This window comes from Anguilla anguilla, chromosome 6 (assembly GCF_013347855.1).
Source record: "Anguilla anguilla isolate fAngAng1 chromosome 6, fAngAng1.pri, whole genome shotgun sequence".
In the NCBI taxonomy this organism is placed as follows: Eukaryota; Metazoa; Chordata; class Actinopteri; order Anguilliformes; family Anguillidae; genus Anguilla; species Anguilla anguilla.
Window position 1 is genome coordinate 22,267,321 of NC_049206.1, and position 20,048 is coordinate 22,287,368.

Genomic DNA, 20,048 nt, shown 5'->3' on the forward strand with positions numbered 1-20,048 from the left:
TTAAAATAGCCTACCCGCCCACACATGCAAACATTTTGGCAAAATCTGTGTTGGAATAATTTGTAAAATGGCATGAAATATTCTAGAAATTAAATGGAAAGATAATCATAAATCGACGTCATTTCCTAGGAATTGAGGAGGCGGGATTGGTTAGGGGCAATTAGATAAGATCCCTGTGGGGAGTTCTTAAGAAGGGCATTCCTCAAGCAAGTTCAGACATTGCACTGAATTGTACAGACACTTCCCTTCAGGGATCAAACAGGAGTGTTCAGCCCACACCTAGGCGTGGGGTTTCTCTCAAATTATTTAGGCCTATGGACTGTTACCCGCAGTGTAATGCCTATTTGTATAGTATTCATACAAAATGGTATTTTTTATGGATAATAATAAAATATCTGTTTTCAATTTGTAAAGGGAAAAATAACTGAGCAAGCGTATCTTTGCAAATACTCTTACAGACTTTGGATATCTAGAATTAGGTGTTTCCATTCTTTAGAACCCAAACAAGACACTCTGCCCTTACTGTCTGGGAACAGCACCAGTGATAGCCCGTCAACATTTTTTGTCGTGAAAAGTTGGTGAAATGCCATCTAGGCATTCAGGTAAAACCCAGACGATATTTGGTTGAAAAGTGGAAGTTTTCTCGCCGACTACAATGTAGCCAGGCTATATCCAGGCAAAACCTGAGTTTTATTGGGGTTAGCCTAGTCTGTTTATGTAAAAGCTTCTCTCAAGTTTTCCATCCATCTAGGTTCCAGCTTTTGCTCACTGTGAGGCAAGCAAAGGATGTGCCAGTTTAGGCAGTGGCCAGATTTTGAAAGGACGGTTCCTGAAAGTGTGACATTTTATACACAGCTCTCACTCTAGACCACAACATGTTTCTTATGATTATCTGAATTCCAAAGTTAGCTATCTCTTATGCCATCAAACCTTCAGTTTAGAAGCCAGAAGTGCCACACCCTCAGGGCTAAGGGTTACTTCAAATCAAAATTGGCACTGTGAGGCATAGCTAAAATTCCCCACTAAAATCCTCTCTTGATGATGTTGAGACTGAGGAGATAGACCAGCAACCACCCCAAACACCACATGACCATAATCCACAAATGACCAGCCTTCCAAACAGCTGTCAGCAATGTTGTGGCTTATTGGCAGGCTGGTCTGTGGACTTAAAGCCACAGTGGTTATTTGAGATCTGGACAGCAATGGATGAAATTTCTTGGCCGTGTTTAAAATGTTGCCACGTCTCTTTTCACAGTGCTCAGATGAATGTGTTTTACTTGTTTTTGTGAGATTTTTACAATCCCAAACTCCAATTTTACAAGCATTTTTTCAGGGGAAGCAGAATGTTGGGTCTTTATGTATTAAATGTTCAATCTATGGGGACTGAGAACACCTTTAAACAAAAAATATCAATCATGCACCTGGAAATGGTTGGGAGGTGAGGCTGGATCTTGGGATAGCCTGTGCATGTCGTTGGACCATAAAAATAACTGAAATTGAATTTGGGGAAAGGCACATTACACCCAATTTTTATAGCCTGAAAATAAACCTCTGAAGAACTACATTTCTGTAGGTGGTCTTCATTACATTACTGGCAGTTAGCAGATGCTCTTATCCAAAGCAGCTTCCACAACATTCTACATAGCATTACATGGTATCGAGGTATAGGTTACAAGACCAGTTCCTTACCCATTATACTACAGTCCACTGTTGGTCTTGTACAACAGGGTAAAAAGAATTCTCTTGGAATCTGTCTTGATAGACATAGACCATAGGGTCTCAGGGGTGTTTTGTGCTAACAGATATTCACATCTGGGATAGTCATTTCAGAATAATAAACAAACCTCACATTTGGGACAGAGCACATCAAGGTTTGTGTTTTGGCTGTGAGTTGTTGTACACAAATCATTTTGTCTAGTTTTTCTCAGGCCATGACACAATTACTTTTTATGTGCATGATGTCCATGTGTCTTTTGTCTGTCTCCGAGTTTCTGATTATTGTTACATGTTTTTTATATGTATCACAAAGTAAAGTTGCAACATAGTAACCTGATGAGTTGCAGATGGATTGCCGTTGGTCATTGGTGGTTAAGAAGGCATCTAGCTACTCAAAAGACAAAACAACCTGTGGCCTCTAAAAAGGCTGTTTTTTTTTAAGATTATTTTTTTTAGAAATTATTATACACCATTATGCCGTTATATAACCCTATTGTTTGAATTGTAAAAAAAAAAAAAAAATTAAAAAAAAATTGTGTATTGTGTCTATATGTCTTTTTTCATTAGATTGCATCGTCATGATAACCACAGACATGTCCTTTTTAAAATAATGAAGAGATATCGCCTTCGGAAACCAAGAACAGTTGCTGGTGTAAAACTGGTTTTGCACAATACTTAGACCCATATGTGTGACGTCACAATTTTAACCGAAAGGAAACCACCTTTCTTGCGTGAGAGGTGTTTTCCGCTGCGGATACAAGAGTTGTTTTGTCACCTACAGGCTTATCGGCATATTGATATGGCACACATCAGTAGTAGCCTACTGGATATCTTTAAATTCTCTGTGAGTTGAAACAAGAACGTGGCGTGTGCGTAAATTGCAACCATTTTAAGAAGTAGACCCCATTTACGTTGATAAAATAACACTTTATTAGATGTGAAAGCCTATGTAGGCTATGCTATTGCTCCTACAACATTTAGACAACACTGACCTCATTCAATACCTCCATGGATAAAGGTTCTGTTTTGAAAAGAGCTAAACTAGTTGTGCTTCCACTCTAGGCATATGTAGTGCCATGGTGAGGAAGAGCATATATATGACTACGAAGACTAACTGACTGGAAAATAAACACGTTTTTGGAGTACCCTGAAAACAGGTACGAAAAAGAGCTTGAAAAGGTACAAAATCTTTTGACACAGGGGTAGCACCCAATAGATCCTGGGTTTTCAACAGGGGGTCCTTGCAGGGGGTCCCTGGCCAGATTGATATGCATATTGATTTGGGAAATATTGCAATATATAAAACCTTTTAATATATATATCCTTTATAAAGTATGATGGAGGTCCCCTTGACAGACAATGCATTATTTATTTCAATTATCTAATAGATAATTCATTCATTCCTTGCTTAAAAGGTACTTATTAGCACCCATACAGAATATTGTATACTTTCAATGTATATTTGGGAAATATGTTCCTTAAAGAACACAAATGTATCTCCACTGTATCATTATTTTTGAGAGTTAAAATAAACCGTAGAGAAATGCCATAACCTACATAATTGCTGAAATGTTAATACAGCTAAATTAATCTGATCTAATAACCTAATTACCGAGAGAGGAGCAAAAATTAATCAAATATATTGGAAAATATATTACTCTTCATATCTTGCTAGTACAGCCGATCTGTAGCCTATGAACAGTTAAAACATGCTGTGTTCTGAATAAAAAACAAACGTGTTGTCGTGACAGGCCATTCAGGCATGCAAATGAACAATCTGACTAATGCTCGTATGATAACTAGAACGCTTGCCTGCCCTGCACCGTTTCTTTATTAATGCTGTTGAAACCGTCTTTTAATTGTGATATTTTTCCCATTAATCTGGGAGGGGAGTTCTAAAGAATAAACTCCTAATTCGAGGGTCTAACATGAAAGGCGGAGCTCCGTGTTGGTTTAATCCTCGCTTCTAAGAAAGCTTGAATCATTTTCAGGAAGCTTAAGTTGGAAGAAGTCGGATTTCTGAGCACGGTCAACCTGTCCTACTCCTCAGTCTAAATACAGCAACACAACGCTGAAGACAGTGCGACTGCCCCTGGAGAATGGGATCGGCTTAGATAACCACGCGCAGATTGTGAAACCCAAGCGGCGATAAATGAATCGGATGTGCAGACATGACAAGCTCACGCGTGCAAAACTGATGCCTTTTAGAAACAATTTAGCCTGGATTTAACTGTAAAATAACTGTATAATTTTGTCGAGAAAATCATTTCGTTTCCCGCATAACATGTTACGAGATGGATTCAATTTGAGTGTAAGGAGTAGAACTGCGCTATAGGTGAAAGTGTGGGGTAACATAAGAAGTACCCTGAAACGGCATCGATTCACTGATCTCGGAATTGCTCTTTATTTGAAGAACTCAAAACACGTTGACGGTAGGTTGCAATCAAGTATGATCATTTAACGATAATAGGGGACTTTTTATTTCATACATTGTTGCTTTACACCTAAATTGGATTAGAGGGCAACACGCATCGATTCGTTAGTTACATGTTCCAAATTGTGTTTAGCCTACCTGTTGCTCGTAGTCCAGCCACAACGCAACTTTTCTGAATTGCATTCTTTATCCGTCCTAAAATTAGGCATAGCTTTTTGTCTAGTGTTGTGCGCCTTAAATCTATTAGAAACTAAACATTTAGTTCACTAAAGCTACGTTTTTGCAACCATAAGATACGAGATCCCTTTGGTTTGAGGAAATTGTTGGGCATTAGTGATTTTGTATTTCTTTCAGGGAGACAACCATTTTGTATATTCCGGTGAAGAAATAAGAGACAGATAAGAAACGTTAAGTGGATATTGGTGGATTATTCCTGACAAAGAGAGCGCATGAGGGACATGGAGATGTTGCGCCGCTCGTCAGTGTTCGCTGCCGAAGCGATGGATGTATTCAACCGAACCCCAACGGACAAGGAACTGGTGTCCCAAGCGAAGGCTCTCTGCAAGGACTACATTCATTCCAGGCTGAATAGGGCCGGGATTGGCTGGTCCAAACCCGAGCAGAGCCTGTCGGTAGCCGGGGGAATGCTTGGGGAGGTGTCTTCTATCCTTCTTTGGTTAGGTAAGAAAGCAATGCGTTTTATGGGAAATGCAACCATGCAACCCATATAATTTAGAGTTGTGTCTCTGTTCTTGACTATTTTCCTTTCTGCACGTTTTCAGTGGAATGATTTACACCTCGCCCACCTTAGCTTTAATCATATCTTTGCATGGGAAATTGTAAACACCTGGTGAATTTCGGACTGCTCTCTAATGTAAGCAAATTCTTGCTAATGGGTCTGTAATGGTGCTTGAATGTAAGCCAGGTTCAAAGCATGCACACTGTAGTGTATACAGTCTGGCTGGCTGGTGAGGTTTCTTTATCTTGTGTTATATTAGCTTCATCTGAAGACTGCCAGCTGGATTGCAACATGCTTAGTGTGCTAAGGTTAGGCAGAGTGTTTTCCTGTTGCTTGGTGTTCCCTCACGCTGTAGCTGTCAAACTGCTGACCTCACACTTGCTGTAGCAACATGTGCCACTTACCGCCTCCTCTGTAGCCACCCCCCCAACCCTGCTGAAACAGAGGAAGGATTAAGTAAGGCCTCACCCTGCTTTGTTTTCTCTTGTACACTCTCGACATTACATCCTTTGCTGTATGGTTCTGCTTGTTTGACTTGCCATTTCACAAACGGCCATTTGAAAGGTCTAGCACCCATCAGACACAGAGTGCTGTGCTCCTGTTGGAGCTTTAGAGAACACTCTTAAACAGAAGGTTCCTCTGACACCAGTGCTATTCTGCTTTATTTTACATCTCCTCTCGTTTGCTCTGATACCAAACCTGCCGTGAGAAGCTGAGCAAGCAAGATTGTAGACTCAAATGGCAGTGGTTATCTGAGCTTCATTTTGTGGACCAGTGACCACACTGTTTCATCAAGTGGAGCTGTATATGCCAGTTTTATGGAATGTAGCAGAAACAATACGTAGCCTATACGTATATGTTGTTTTTGTTGATGTTGTAAATAAACCGGGTGAAATACAGCATGATACTCCCCAAAGGCCACTCTTAGGTCTTGATTAAGATCAGTACCAACCGTGGACTACAGAGGAATTTAAAGCCGTTTTCTTTTGACCATCTTCTGGCTGGGGCTCTTGCAAGGCTACTGACTCAAATTGTATATTTCAGTTGGATCCAGCTACCTTCTCTTTGCAGAGCTTAACGGATCCCTGCTCTTTTGTGCTTTCACCTGCACAGGGTTGCCTGCTCGACCTGTCGTGCCAGTGTTTTTTTCTCTTTGAACTTCAAGATTTCATTTTATCTAATAGCAACAGGTTGTGCACAAATGTATGTTTGTGCATGTTTGCATGCCAAACTAGGAAGGGCGGTAACATTTGCCTGTCTAATTTGTGAACGGTTAAACACTTGTCGCACTCCTTGCATCACAGGTGATGAGTTGGAGTACCTGCGGCCGACTGTTTATCGCAACGTGGCGCGGCAGCTCAACATCACCGTGACGTCGGAGAACGTGGTGTCTGATGCCTTCCTGGCAGTGGCTGATGAGATCTTCTCTACCGGTGAGTTGCTGCCAGGGGGCTGGGCTTCTAACTCAAAGGCTTTAGGAATGGGTACCTAATGGTGCATTGCTGCTGTACCATTGACTAATGTACTTAAAGGAAAATACCCAGTTGTATAAATGGATACATAGCTATGGATAGCCTATGTTATGATACAGATATGATGCTGTTGACAGCAAGAGATGCAAGCATACTCAGCCAGAGGTCCCCCTCTAATCATTCACCTGTTGCTTTTCTAAGAGTGGCCTCAAATCCTGTAGCAGGCATTCATTTGCAAACTCAACCACACAGACACAGTTGTACAAGGAAAATGGCTTCTGGTAACCATGTGAACAAGTGATCTATAGCAGTGGGTGTGCACAAATGATCCTCATGGCAACTGGTTTAGCTTGCAAACATCAGACTTGCAAGCATCCTCGATTCATTGCTGGTAATACATTGAAGATGCAATGCCTTGTGGGAGTCTAGCTGTGGTTAATATGATTTTGCAAGTGGGTGCTGCAGAATTCTTGCATAGGACTTACAGTAAAAGCTGCCGAAATAGCTTTGTGTTAGCATAGATCGGTTAGTTTTATTCCGGTGGGAAGGGAACCCAAGGTCATCTGTCCAAGTACTAAGCCTTTCTCCATTCTACAAAGATAAAAATAGAGCCCCATTATGACTTTTCTTGTTGCATATTTGTCTGGACTGGAAGGCTGGCCTGTATGAAGTCGAGATTAGTATGTCAGAGAGCATCATGGGATTTCTCTTGCGCAAACAAGCTCTTGCGGCCAGAGAGATTTCTTCCTTCTGCGCTGGCCTCTTTGGGGGGGGGGGGGGGGGGGGGGGGTTGTTAAGGTGGGCGGAGTCAGCTGTCCACAGGAATGATCATTTCTTGTAACATTTAGTTCTTAGGGGAAAAACTGTTGTGTGAACTTCAGAGATCTCCCTGTATCTGCTCTCAATGGAAGAAGATGAAAGATCAGTTGGGAAAGCTCCTGGGATTAGTGAGCAGGGTAGGGAGGGCCAGGCTGAGATGAGCCAGGATTGCTCAGACGGGTGAAGCTCTACCCTGCGGGGGGCCCTGCTGGACACGCAGAGTCCACAGGGTGACTGTGGCGTGTCCGACGAGAGTGTTCTACCACCAGCCATTTTTTTTGTCTTAGGTGCCACTTCTCAGAAGTGCAGAGTTAACCACAATGAGGCGGCTGGGTAACTGTGATATCATCCGAGGTTCACTTGAGCTGGCATGTAGCTCAGCCCTGGCCTTTAACGCCGTCGGCCTCAAAGTGACGAGCAGAGCGGAAGCCGCAGGATGTTCATCGCAGTCATGCATCGTTCACATGACTCGCAGGGAAACCCCTGTTGCATGAAGATACTGACAGAGAAATGTCATCTTGTTTCTTGTCAGGAGTCTCAGTAAAACTTCTGCTTCGGACCATTAAGCAGTGTGTTGACCTCATCTTTTCTATGCATTCTAACCGAAACCTCAAAATTTAAATTAAGACAGTAAATTGCTGAATAACATTGAAATGATTTGATTTGGGAACATAGGCCTATACTGGCTGTATTGTAGTACGTGTGTCTTATCAGAGAGTCTGGCTGAAGGCTTTGGGAGGAACTGGACTGTGCTTGTGCCCTGCCCCCCTCCCTGCATGCCAGGGAGGAAGCTGGGGGAGGAGACATGGGGTTCACCTCTGGGCCGAACGCCAAGACCTCCCCCATTCACCCTCACCCCCGCTCCTCCTCCCTCTCTGTGCACTCTCTCTCCTCTCCTTCCCTCTCTCTTTTTCTGTGCTTTTTCCATGCTGTTTCTGTACAACTCTGGGCAAGTGTCTTAATCTGTTCACCCCAGCTGGACACTGTTGGGCTCCTTGTTTGGAACTTGGCACTTAAGTCAGTAGTTGAATGACTTTAAGCCCCTTAGAGCTGGAAAAAAGATTGAGTCAGATGTATGCCCTAATAGCCTGGTCACTGAAGTCCACAAGGCATTTGATGGATGCTAAAATGTGGTGGAATGGCAGACCTCAAGCCATCCTGAGATCTATCTCTGATCGGTCCATCATCGTTTTTCCTGAATCAAACAGAAAAGGCGATTCCTCATTTTTTTCCTTGGAATCATTGCTTGCTCTCAGATGAAGAAAGCTCTTCATTTGTCGCCCCTCTACAAAAATAGTTGGTATGGTAACCATAACAGCGAAAGCATGAATATTTATTTGTGGCACGCTCGACACCCTCGCGTTGTCTAGACCAGAGTAGCTGATACAGCTTCAGCTTTGGCTGTCGGTCTCATTTAACGAGACTGCTGATTTGCTGATGGAGATCGTCACAGGTGTTTCATGTGGCAGACGTGACACGAAGGGAAGAGAATGAGTCACGCATGTCTGGATAGCCTGTCATGCATGGTAGATTAAGGGTGGGGGGGGGGGGGAGAGACAAATAATCATGTGAAGAGAATGTTTTCCCACAGATATGGGATAATATTATTCTGGGATTGTGGTCTCCTGTTTTAGAGCTTGAAATACTGCTGTTTTTATGTCTCTGTTGAGAAAAGGCAGTGAGCCAACAAAAGCTACAGGAACTATGAGGAAGACCCCTTGATGTCTTATCACACAGAAAGCCTCTGGGTAATACTGCTCACACCTTTGAACTCGGTTGGAGCTACGTTTATTGCATCAGCCATCTTTAAATAGGGACAAAAACATAATGTCCATGGAGTAGATTGCCTTTTGCATAGACTTGTAGGTGGAGAAAGCAAACGCCTAGCACATCTGGTCAGTCGAATGCAGACGTGCAAGGAAGGTTTGTTTTCTTTAGTTTTATCAGGGTATTTATTGCAACACTTGGATGTTGAATTTGTGACCTCATCCAATCTTTATGAAGTTCGCTTATGTAACAGCCCTGCTGCAATTTAATTATTTTTTATGGGCCACTTCCTCTGCTTTTGCAAGACTTAATCAGGGAGCACCTTTATGGGCGCGCTGCTAGGCTTGGCACAAAAAGTAAACGGGTATACAGTCTGCATTCACTTGGTTTACACAAGATATTGCTGTCTTCCGTTTTTGTAAAAACTCATCGGCTACTGAACCTCGGCTCACAGCCTCCTGACACACAAGATTAACTGCAAACATGATTAATTAGGTTGATTCATTATTCATTTTCATATTGCTGTGAGAACAGAGGAATTCAGTTTAAGAGGAATTGCTGGGCCTCCAGACACGGAAAGGAACAGTTTGCAAAGTGAAAGGACAAGTGAGACGTCAGTGATTTAAATGTCAACAAACTAGATTAGCGCCGTGTCTTTGTGTGCTTACTCGCCCATAAAACGCGTACAAAGCGTGCTTGCTTGGTACAAGATGTCACACGGTGCCGTCGCAGGGTGATGATGTCACAATGTCCATCCTTTCTGTAGGGGTCACGTGGGGGAAAGTGGTGTCCCTGTACGCGGTGGCAGGCGCTCTGGCCGTGGACTGCGTCCGGCATGGCCACCCAGCCATGGTGCACACCATTGTGGACTGCTTCGGCGAGTTTGTGCGCAAGAGCCTGTCCCCCTGGCTGAAGAAGAGAGGCGGCTGGGTAAGTGAGCCTTGTCGCAGGAACGATGGGTTTTAGCAGTTTAATTTTTAACAATCAGTTGATCACGACTGAGATTGTGTTTTTGCTGATGATTATTGGGTTGCGCCATCAGCTAATCGAGTGGAACCGGTAGTCAGTGGATTTCGTCTCGGCCTACGCCTCCCTCCTCTCCCTCCACTTTCTTATCCTCCTCTACATCGTCGTCCTCCCACTCTTTCTGGCTGTGGAACTGGTTTATTGGTCTCCTCTTCCTGATAAGTTTCTGCCTACCCTCTCTCTATTTCTTCATTGAAATATCAGGCCGTGACTATTACATAAAATTCTTCGCTACTGGTCGTACAAGGTCGGGAGAATCTACCCGTTCCTCACTCGCTACTTTGCCTAGTGTCTGGTTCAGGCGCTAGTCCTCTCCAGCCTTGGCTACTGCAGCTCTATCCTCTGGCCTCCTTGCCTCTGCCATCAGATCTGGGGCTGCTCCTCCAGAACATTGCGGCTATAACTGTTCATACTTTAAAACCTTGGTGCTAGCCTGCCAGGCTATCAAGGGGACTGCCCCTTCATAACTTAAAAAGATAATCCAACTGCACACACCAGCCAGACCACTCCATTTCACAACTTTGAAATGTCTGAATCCTTCCCATCTCCCAGCCTCCACATACCAGTCATATCTGCTGTCTGTTCTGACCCCTCAGTGGTGGAATGAGCTTCCCACAGCAGCCAGAACAGAACAGCAGAGAGAGACGTTGGGCATTTTCTGATGCACACTGACGACTTTGCAAAGAGGTCTTTTCACTTGTGTTTGTGCTGAAAGCCACTCTGGATAAGAGCACCTGCTAAAAGAGCAGCACACCAAACTGTCACGGTGAAGATGACAACTGAAGCTTTGTATTTAATGCAGTCAGTTGTTAAGGCCAAACGTTGAACGAACCCAGGCTGGGGTTTCTTCGCTTCACAAATTGAAGGGGAAATGCAAATGCAGTGGGATTCACTATTCACTAAATGATTGATGTCCCCGGTGATAAACCTCGCACCGTGAAGTATAACTCCCACAGTCATGGGACCACACTGTTGTCACAGATGCAGGTTTTTTTTTGTTAGGGTTTGTACGCCCACTCGCGTTTCCCTTTCACTATTAGTCACTCAGTCTGAGACGTCTTTTGTTCAGTATCAGCCAGGTGAGAGGAAGTCGGTGTTATTTTACACACACATTATTTGTTTGTATTTCAGTGGATATTGAATTTTGGAGACTTTTGTGAGTTGGTGCCAACATTTTGTTCTTAGGTAGGCAGAGCGAAAACAATTGGGCCCCACTGTGGTCATGAGCCGCAACCCCAGCGTTGCACCCTCCTCCCACTTCCCTCCAAACCAGTACTGCTGCTGTAGCTACCACCACGCCCTTCATTATTCGCTGAGGCAGTGAGCCCAGCTTGCCCTGTCTTGTTTACCATTTATTTATGAAGGTTAACTCCCATACACTGGAACTGATGTTCAGCAAGGAGAAACTATTTCGGAAAAGACTCTGCCAAGACGCACAAAGGGAACATCCAATAAGGGCGTGTGGACAGTGCGGAGCTTCTGACTGAGGTTTTTTTTTTTTAAAGGAGCGACGCTTGGCAGGACGCCTCTTGCCCAGATCTGCGTGCTCCGCTCTTCAGACAGAGTCGGGAAGCGAACAAAGACCTCCGCAGTAGGGGAGAAACGGCTCGTTTGTAGCCGGCTGGCAGGCCGCATAATTAACGCGAAGGATTCAAGACGGAAGGGCTTCGTAAAAGCCCCCCCGCCGTGCTCGATTAACAACGGCAACGGCGGTTGTTCCAGCCCTCCCTCCCTCTACGGCAATGACGTGAACTGCCGTTTTCAAATTCTACGATTGCGTAACAAACCACTGTGTTCTTGCGCCTCACGCCTTTACCCTGCAGTCACCGAGGTGTGTTGAAACTTGTTAAGGTGACGGTCATAACCTGTAGCTGTAAAGCTTTTATGTACTGCAGTCTTAGGCACTTCCTCATCTTCTGGTGATTATCAACTTGATCAGGTGATGGAGGCCCTGTTGCAATGGATTCAAAGAACAGGAAGCACGTGCTTCAGTGGTATATTTTTAAAATTAATCTTTTTTTTTTTTTTTTTTTTGCGGTATTCTAATGTGTCTTCCTCTCTCTCTTCCCCCTCAGGAGGACATTACAAAGTGTGTGGTGAACTCTGATCCCCGCTTTTGGTCTCACTGGCTGGTCTCTGCAGCCTACACCTGTGGCCACTACCTGAAAGCTGTGGTCTTCTACCTGTTAAGGGAACGATGAGGGAGGCTGGAGGCGAAGTGGGGTGGGACGGGAGAGGAAGGGCCTCAGTCGCACACACGGCTTTTGCCCGTCATTGCTGGAAGAGCACCTCGCCACCAGCACACTCCAAAAATCAGTTTATACTTCCTACAGCTTATTGCCAGGTGACTTGTCGCAAGCAAAGGATGTCCATAAACTTTGTCCAAGGAACACTCTTGAGACCATTCGCCACCATCTCTATTGCGGAACACCAAGATGTTGTGTCTTTTAATGTTTTTTTTTTTAGCTTTTACTTTTTTTATGTTGCCTGGATATCTGGGAGTATTGTGGAGCCAACCCCATCATTTCTGTATCCTGTTTCCTGTGAGTTGTGTGTTCTTGAGAAGGCACTACACTACTGTGCAAGGCTGATAAGCTCACTCATAAAAACACTTCACTGCCGAAGCAAAAAGGAAGCTAGCTCATTGGTCAAGTACTACGACTTCACGTATGAATTTGCAAACTGTGGGTTGCATGCTTAGAAGTTTCACTTTTTATTTTTTAAATTATACTTGTGGATAAGGAGGGCCCTTGTGTCGCTACAGTGTGCAGCAGTGTGTCAGGGTTGTGGGGTCTGAAAAAGCTATGGTCTATTAATTTTATTCTATGAATAACTAGTGTCACACATTTGGTATGAAATGCCGAATGACAATAATAAAAAATACCTTTTTAAAAAAACGACTTATGATTTTCTGGATGTTTGTGTGGCAACAGCCAAGAATGTGAAGCAATGAAAACTTCCAAAATGATATTCTTGTGATATCCTATTTCTTTACTGCTATATTGTACCAAAACCATTCAAATTTCATGCCCAGCATGCAGCTGACCATGTCCAATTCCCAGCCTAATTTGCAATATCCAATTAACTATTTGTAGCTGCAGTGATTCAGAACAATGAAGACAGCTGCGGTTCTTCCCCGAAATGTAGTGTCAGCATCCTGTTTCTTTTCACACCACAGCCCACAGCCAAGTTCACATACTCGAGTCAGAAGACGTCTGGTGGCCTTTGGCATGCAGTCGACGGTTTGACCTGATTGACCAGCAGGGGTCGATAGAGAGCAATGAAACGGAGACTCCTAACCAACTGAACACTCCCATACTTTGGGAAACGCAATTGCCCATTATGTATCTTCCTATGTGGCTACTGGCTGGTCGATGTGGTCTGATATAGAACGAATTCAGACCGAGACCGTGGGGCTCATCCGTGCACCACAATGAGGTGCCTTAACCAAATGAGCCACCCGACAGGTCCCTATCTTCATGGAAATTTAACAGAAAAAATATGAGCAGGGAAAAAAGACAAGATCATAGTTAGTCATCAGCCACTTTTTATTCTGCCACATAACCCATTTAAATTGCCCATAGGGTTTGGAAGGCCACAGTCTCTGATTAAAATATTGAGTTTGAAATGGAGAGGGAACATTTTCAAATTGCAAATAACCACACCACCAAGCCAGCTGAAGGGGATGGGTATAAATCGAGTTTGGACGGCTTTAACAAAAAGCATATCTTGCAAACATTGAAGCTCTTACAGTGACACAAAAAAGAATTCAAACTACGGAAATAAACAAGTCAATTCAGACCCAACAGCTAGTTAGGCTATGATTTTGTGAAATCTACCGCATGGATGAGGATGTGGACAACTCTGGCCTTGGTGTTAATGCCTATGGTGACTAAATGCCACATTTGCAGTTATCTTCACAAGATCTATTGTGTGACTAACATTTGTATTTCTCTTCGAAGCTTTGAAGGTCACATTGCACAAGCCATCAGAACTGACAAAAGCTCTCTGCTGAATGAGAATATTTAATGAAGGATGCAGCAAATGAAAGAAAACATCTAGCAGAGTGTAAGTGATGCGTGATTAACAGAGCCTATCAAATAATTCACGTGAACGCTGAGCTAAACAACTGTGCGTCACACCAAACCCGGGGGCAGGGCGTGTGAAAGATTCTCCACCCCCCTCGAACCCGCGCCCTGTCAGGAGGACCTGCGGTACGTGATGTGCAAATGCTGCGTCAGGGGTTGGTCGCTCGTAGCCATGGAGACCGTCTGTTCTAGTCTGCCGTCCCCCCTCAGTCGAAACTCCCTGTGGATCTGAGGGAGGGAGAAGCATACAAGTTACAATAAAAGAATGAAGTCGGCACTGAAATTTGAATCGATCGTTTAGAACATTTCCATGGAATGCGCATATTAAAAACAATATTAATCCGCAGGCACATGACCATACTGGGAGGGTTAGGTTGTTTTGCACTACCTGCTGAACGTGAGGTTCCTTTGAGAAAGAGGTTCTGGCCAGTGCATGGGTCTGCAGGGACACCTGCTGACCGGTGAGCTCCCCCTCCTCAATTTCCACCAGTCCTGAAAACATGCACGCATGTTGGACACACGCGTATGCGCCCACACACATGATAATTCACTGCCCAGATTTCCCTCTAATTCAGCCCCACCACTCAAATGTCACAATGTAGTAGACATCTTACATTTGTCTCCATCGTTCATTTATTGGTCATCACTCAGTTTGCTAGAAAATGGTTCAAATTTCATCCCAAGGAAAGAAGTACCTATTCATCCCTAAAAGTTAACAGTGACAGGATAAATGTCTACAAGAGAAACAGGAGACTATATAAGGATACATGTGTTTCCCGACCTGGATTTATCTGTCTGGCGGCTTAAATTTCTCTTCAGCTCTGAATACCTGAATGTCAGTTGCCATCCTAAGTGAACCACTGTAAACACTAATTTAATTTCAGGTGACCGGAATCTTTGGAGGACTACAAATGACTAACAGACCAGCCATAAATATTTGGATTGAAATCTAACCATGTCATTGTCACGCATTGTCACATCTTGTGAAATACTATGTATATTCCTGTTTTGCACACTACAGTCAGTAGTATATGAACAATATTTTGGTTATTTTATAGGCCTACCTGAGTTCTGAGCGATGATGAAAGCCACCTTGTTTGTACCTGGCTGAAGCCTGATAAACCCACACTCTCTGTGCATAGGTTTTTTACTCTCTGTATGGAAGGCATTAAACCTGCAGGAAAACAAATGTTTTCATCACTATGAGTCTGAGACACATATCAGTGAGATTTCCGTAGTCAAAACTGAATAACGTGTATAAATTGTTTTGTGTTTTTCATGCTTGTACTGTAAGCCAAGGGCGGGCCAGCATGTGTGTTATTCAGAAGAACATTTGTTATTGAGGGTCTGCGCACTTGAAGTTGATGACGGGCTGGCCCACGTGGGTGAAGTGCAAAGTCTCCGAGTAGCGGAAAGGCGGGACGGTGGGAAAAGAACCCTCCCCGGGCTCGTCCGACTCCCAGGAGCCCAAGAGCCAGTCCAGTGCCAGTACCGCTGGATTCAGGAGGGGCGCTGCAAGCGAATGGAGAGTTCAACTGAGGACACTTAGTGTGCGCAAGCACCAGGAAACCGGGATATCGCAGATTTCGAACATTTTACCATAGCAATTATAAGTAGCCTAGGTCCGCCAAGCTCACAAATAATGTAGTGTACGCCTAACATAAATTTCGGAAATATACTGTATAGCCTACCCAGCAAACAGTAGCCTACGTAGCCTAATTGTTTGATCAGGCAATGCAACCTCGGATAAAGTATACCTTTCAGTAATGATTAGCTACCAGCCACAGTATTCCGAAACAGGAAGTGTTATGAAAAGGTTATCTATGTTTTAAAGCTACATTAGATTGTCAAATGCAACTAGCAACTGACGAATTACTGACATTAAAAATTTACTTTCATTTTCTTCGCTGAAATACAATAGCCTACGTTAATTCTTGCTAACGTCAGTTTGGCTACAAAATGAAAAGTCATCCTTTACCTGATTGTTGAATGGGACAAGCCATTTAGAAAAAAATAAAATAATAAATTTAAGGATTAATTTTTCAATCTGTACTAGTCAGCCAGGAAACATAATGCGGCAAAACCTGATTTGTACGTTTATATTTACATTCACCACCACCGATCACAAACGAAGCTTTCATCAGATGCATGTTGGGAAATGTAGTCATTATGCGAATCTGCGCAGACGCATTTACGTGAGCCAGCTTCTGACCAAGGAGTTTGCAGTAGTTCACTTGTTGGACAGATTACACACTGTTGTAGTGCAAGACGTATATCATATGTAGACATATATGTATTTCCTTTTTGACATATTGAATTTCATGAACCTACGCTTTAAGATTGTTTATAATCGGGCACTGCAGATTTAACAGGAATATATATATATATATATATATATATATATATATATATATATATATATATATATATATATATATATATATGTATATATATACATATATCCGAGTGTGAGTGCAGAGAAGGAAGAGGTCCACATGTATCCACAAAAAATGCTGATAAAATGTTCACCGTTTTGCAATTCAAAAAAAAATAATTACTTGTAAAATGGCCTAATTGAAGAGAGTTGGCTATATCTGATGGTATGGAGTATATTGTGAATTAATTGCTTTATTGGTAATCAAGGACAATACCTGAAAACGAGACTGATAATCAGTTTCTGGCCCCACCAATTTTCAGCTCACCAACTGCAGGTGCACAGGACCCAGTTCAGGGATGCGCTGTGTGATTCTCTTGCAAATTAAATATTTTATAAATATATACATTCTGCTGTCCCTAACCCTAACCCTAACCCTATTCAAATATGCTCTTTGCGCTGGGTGACTCTAGCGGTGGTTTCCCACCTGCCAGTTGAGGGAGGGCTCCTTCTTGAACTGCTGGAACCTCCGTAGCACAGACTTCTGGAGGTCACTGGTCTCACAGCGCTCAGCCCTGAACTCCCCCCGCTGTGCTGCCACCGCAGGGCTCACCTGCAGGTACACCACCAGGTCTGGCTTGGGCAGGCCCACATCTGGGCTCCTACGCCACTCTATACCGAAGCCCTGTGTGCACACAGTGGAGGTGTGCATCGTCTAACAAGCATCGCTTCAGCCAGCCTTCCTTCTCACACACTCGGCTCATTTTTTCCCACACTAACATCTAGCCATTAGATAACCTGAAAGCAAACCTGGGTCAAATACGTATTTGTTTTGGATTCAAATACTTTTCTATGCTTTACTGATCTTGTCTGGTGTATTGGAACCAATGAAATACTCTCAACAAGTGCAAACCCTGCCTTCTGGTCATATTGGCAGGCTCAATTAGGCCAGGCAAGATCAAGAGAGCACAGAAAAGTATTTGAACCCAGGTCTACCAGAAAGCCACTCCCACTTTACTCATGAGTTCTGTTCCCGACAAACTGTCCTACTAGACAGGATGACCTGCCCACTCAAGTCTGCAACTGTGGATGCAGCTTGACGTTTTTCACCTTGCTGCCAGTAACAGTTACTCCCACTCACAATTCTATGCAACCTTGTAATGAAATAGAAAATCCGTTCTGCTAGCAAGATAGATAATCTCAAGTGTGTTCTGTTCGTCACACTTTTATTTTTCAATAGTCTAGATAAGACAACGAGAAGATGAAAAAGTGAAATATTTCAACTTTGATCACAAAACAAATTGGATTTTCACTTTCCAAATAATGACTCCCTTAGTAGAAAAGGCTGCCTGACCAAAAGAAGTTTTCCTAAATGGAACTTTACAATTCCCCACAGAACAAATCTTCCCGCAAAGATTTCATCACGTTACTAAGAGACAGTGTAGCCATATCATGTAGACAATTTAAAATGAGTTTGGCATCAGCAAACTTAACAGTGTTTTATCCAGTATTTTTATTGCACGATTAAAGATTCTTTCTAAAGGTTTGATCACCAAGGGGCATGCTTGCGACCAAGACATTACACAATAACTAAGATGCTAAAAAACCAGTGCCTGTATAAACATGTTGTATCAAATGGCAAAAAGTTTCTAATTAGTCTAAATGAGTACAATGTTACTTTTAAGGTTCTACTCAAGTTTTTAACAAGCTTGTCAAATTTCAACTGGGGATCAAATATAAGGCCTAGATATTTGACTTTTGTCACCTGTAGCATATAGACAGGGGACACCTGATCCTCAATCAACCCTAGTCAGTTTATAAATGTAGACCTATACTCTCACAATTAATCTTCATGCTCATTTTAATATTCTGTCATTGAGTCCTATAAAAACGATATACACTGGAAAAAGGCTATTTTACAGACCCTAAGGAAATAAGTGGCAGCTTTTTACCTCCAGTAAGACCAGCCGCACCTCTGATACGCACAACCTCCAAAGCTATCAACTTACCGGCTTGGCGCTGGTGAATGCCACACCTGAGAAGGTGTACCTGTCCACCACCAGACTGATGCCTTGCTGTAACTTCTGCCTCATCCTACCTGGGACAGAGGGGAGATCTGAGTCAGATACACAGCGCAAAGCAGGGGCATCCACCTACACCATACAAGACCAATAGACTTGGTGACATAGCTCAGGAGGTAAGAGTGGTTGTCTGGCAGTCGGAGGGTCGCCGGTTCGATCCCTGGGCGTCAGTCCAATGGTACCTTGCATGGCAGCCTTTCACCATTGGTGTGAGTGTGTGTGTGAATGGGTGAATGAGAGGCATCAATTGCGCTATATAAATGCAGTCCATTTAAGACTGACAGACCTACATCGCTGCAATTTTGTTCAGCACCAGAGTCAGCAGTGCATATCCTCGAGAATTTTCATAGAAACATGTTAATAACCAAGCTTACCTATCTCTGTAGTTCTGTCTGTAGAAATACCAGGTCTTCACAATATGCCAGGGAAGCCTCTTTTTCTTTTTTGTTTACAAAGAAAAAGAGGTGAAAAAGAATACAAATCTATAGAAGCAGAAAAACTACATCACAAAACACTACTACTTTATCTGAGAAAAACTATGAACCATTTCAATATATTGATGCTTTGCGGTATGTGCATTTACTAGCATTTCAAGGACACAAATTTGAATACCCTGCGCTTGACTCAATTTCCCAGAAGCACCACTGTCCGTAGTGCCCGGCTTATCTTGTCCGGGTCTCTACTGGAACAATATTTTCTCTATTTCTTCCAGATTCTGCAATGTTCGTAATTCCCTGGCAACTTTGATGGTTCTACAGATTTGATCATTTAACTTAACCAGTGCAAATAAAGACCTAAATCTGCTCTGTTTACAACAAATTAGCTATCTGCAAGACAAAGACACCACCTCACCCGAATGAAGGCAGAAAATAAATCAAAATTTCCAGGTAATCTTCCAGGTAAACATTTCAGCTGGTCGACCAACTGTTCTGGAGTGCCTGGACAAGCTTCTTGCACTGCTTAGTCTTTCCGGCCCAGTCCACCCCTTCCAGTTCAATTAGAGCCCCTCTTTCTACATGGTGCATTTCAATTAGCAGGCCTATCTGTTTCCTTAATCTGGAAATAATAAGTAAGTAGGCTATCGGATGCAAACAGTGTAAGCAAGCCATTCGGGTCTTTCCAACCAACGCGTTTTTCTTGTTTTGGGTAGAATAAAGTTCACTTGCCACGCAGCAGGATGGGGAAACGTTCTCGTGCTGTGAAAGACCCGTAAAACTCTGATTTGTAAGCACATCACAAGAGTAACTCTCTGGAAAATACATGAACTATGTATTACGTTATCGAACTTTACAATAAAAAAGTGTACTACCTGCAACATACAATGTTTATTGAAATATTACTCAATTACAATATATACTGCATTTCAAGTGGAAAGTGCATGGCTTTTTTTGTCAGACTGCGCCACCTACTGTTCAGAAAATCCAATTCTGAGTTATTGTGTTCATGCCATATGTTCATGCACAGTAGCATACTATAGTGCAGGGGTTCACAAACTTTTTCAGCGATGTCCAAAATATATTAATTAATGCTTT

The 20,048-nt window shown here is 43.0% G+C and overlaps 3 protein-coding genes across 3 annotated transcripts; 1 reads left to right on the forward strand and 2 right to left on the reverse strand.

Moving 5' to 3' along the window:
* The first annotated feature begins 3,528 nt into the window (after positions 1–3,528).
* On the forward strand, positions 3,529–12,873 carry LOC118230710 (bcl-2-related ovarian killer protein homolog A-like). Its single transcript, XM_035423974.1, has 5 exons — positions 3,529–4,148; positions 4,505–4,831; positions 6,194–6,322; positions 9,714–9,877; positions 12,049–12,873. The coding sequence occupies exons 2-5, from the start codon at positions 4,600–4,602 to the stop codon at positions 12,172–12,174; spliced, it is 651 nt and encodes a 216-aa protein (XP_035279865.1). The 5' UTR covers positions 3,529–4,148; positions 4,505–4,599; the 3' UTR covers positions 12,175–12,873.
* Positions 12,874–13,502: 629 nt separating this feature from the next.
* Positions 13,503–16,225, reverse strand: thap4 (THAP domain containing 4). Its single transcript, XM_035420782.1, has 5 exons — positions 16,040–16,225; positions 15,417–15,573; positions 15,126–15,235; positions 14,450–14,553; positions 13,503–14,289 (listed from the first exon to the last, which is right to left on the reverse strand). The coding sequence occupies exons 1-5, from the start codon at positions 16,062–16,064 to the stop codon at positions 14,173–14,175; spliced, it is 513 nt and encodes a 170-aa protein (XP_035276673.1). The 5' UTR covers positions 16,065–16,225; the 3' UTR covers positions 13,503–14,172.
* A 679-nt stretch (positions 16,226–16,904) lies between these two features.
* LOC118229648 (thymidylate kinase-like) lies at positions 16,905–19,984 on the reverse strand. Its single transcript, XM_035421804.1, has 4 exons — positions 19,369–19,984; positions 18,891–18,955; positions 18,445–18,533; positions 16,905–17,120 (listed from the first exon to the last, which is right to left on the reverse strand). Exons 3-4 carry the CDS (start codon positions 18,526–18,528, stop codon positions 16,905–16,907), a joined length of 300 nt encoding a protein of 99 aa, XP_035277695.1. The 5' UTR covers positions 18,529–18,533; positions 18,891–18,955; positions 19,369–19,984.
* Positions 19,985–20,048: the final 64 nt, after the last annotated feature.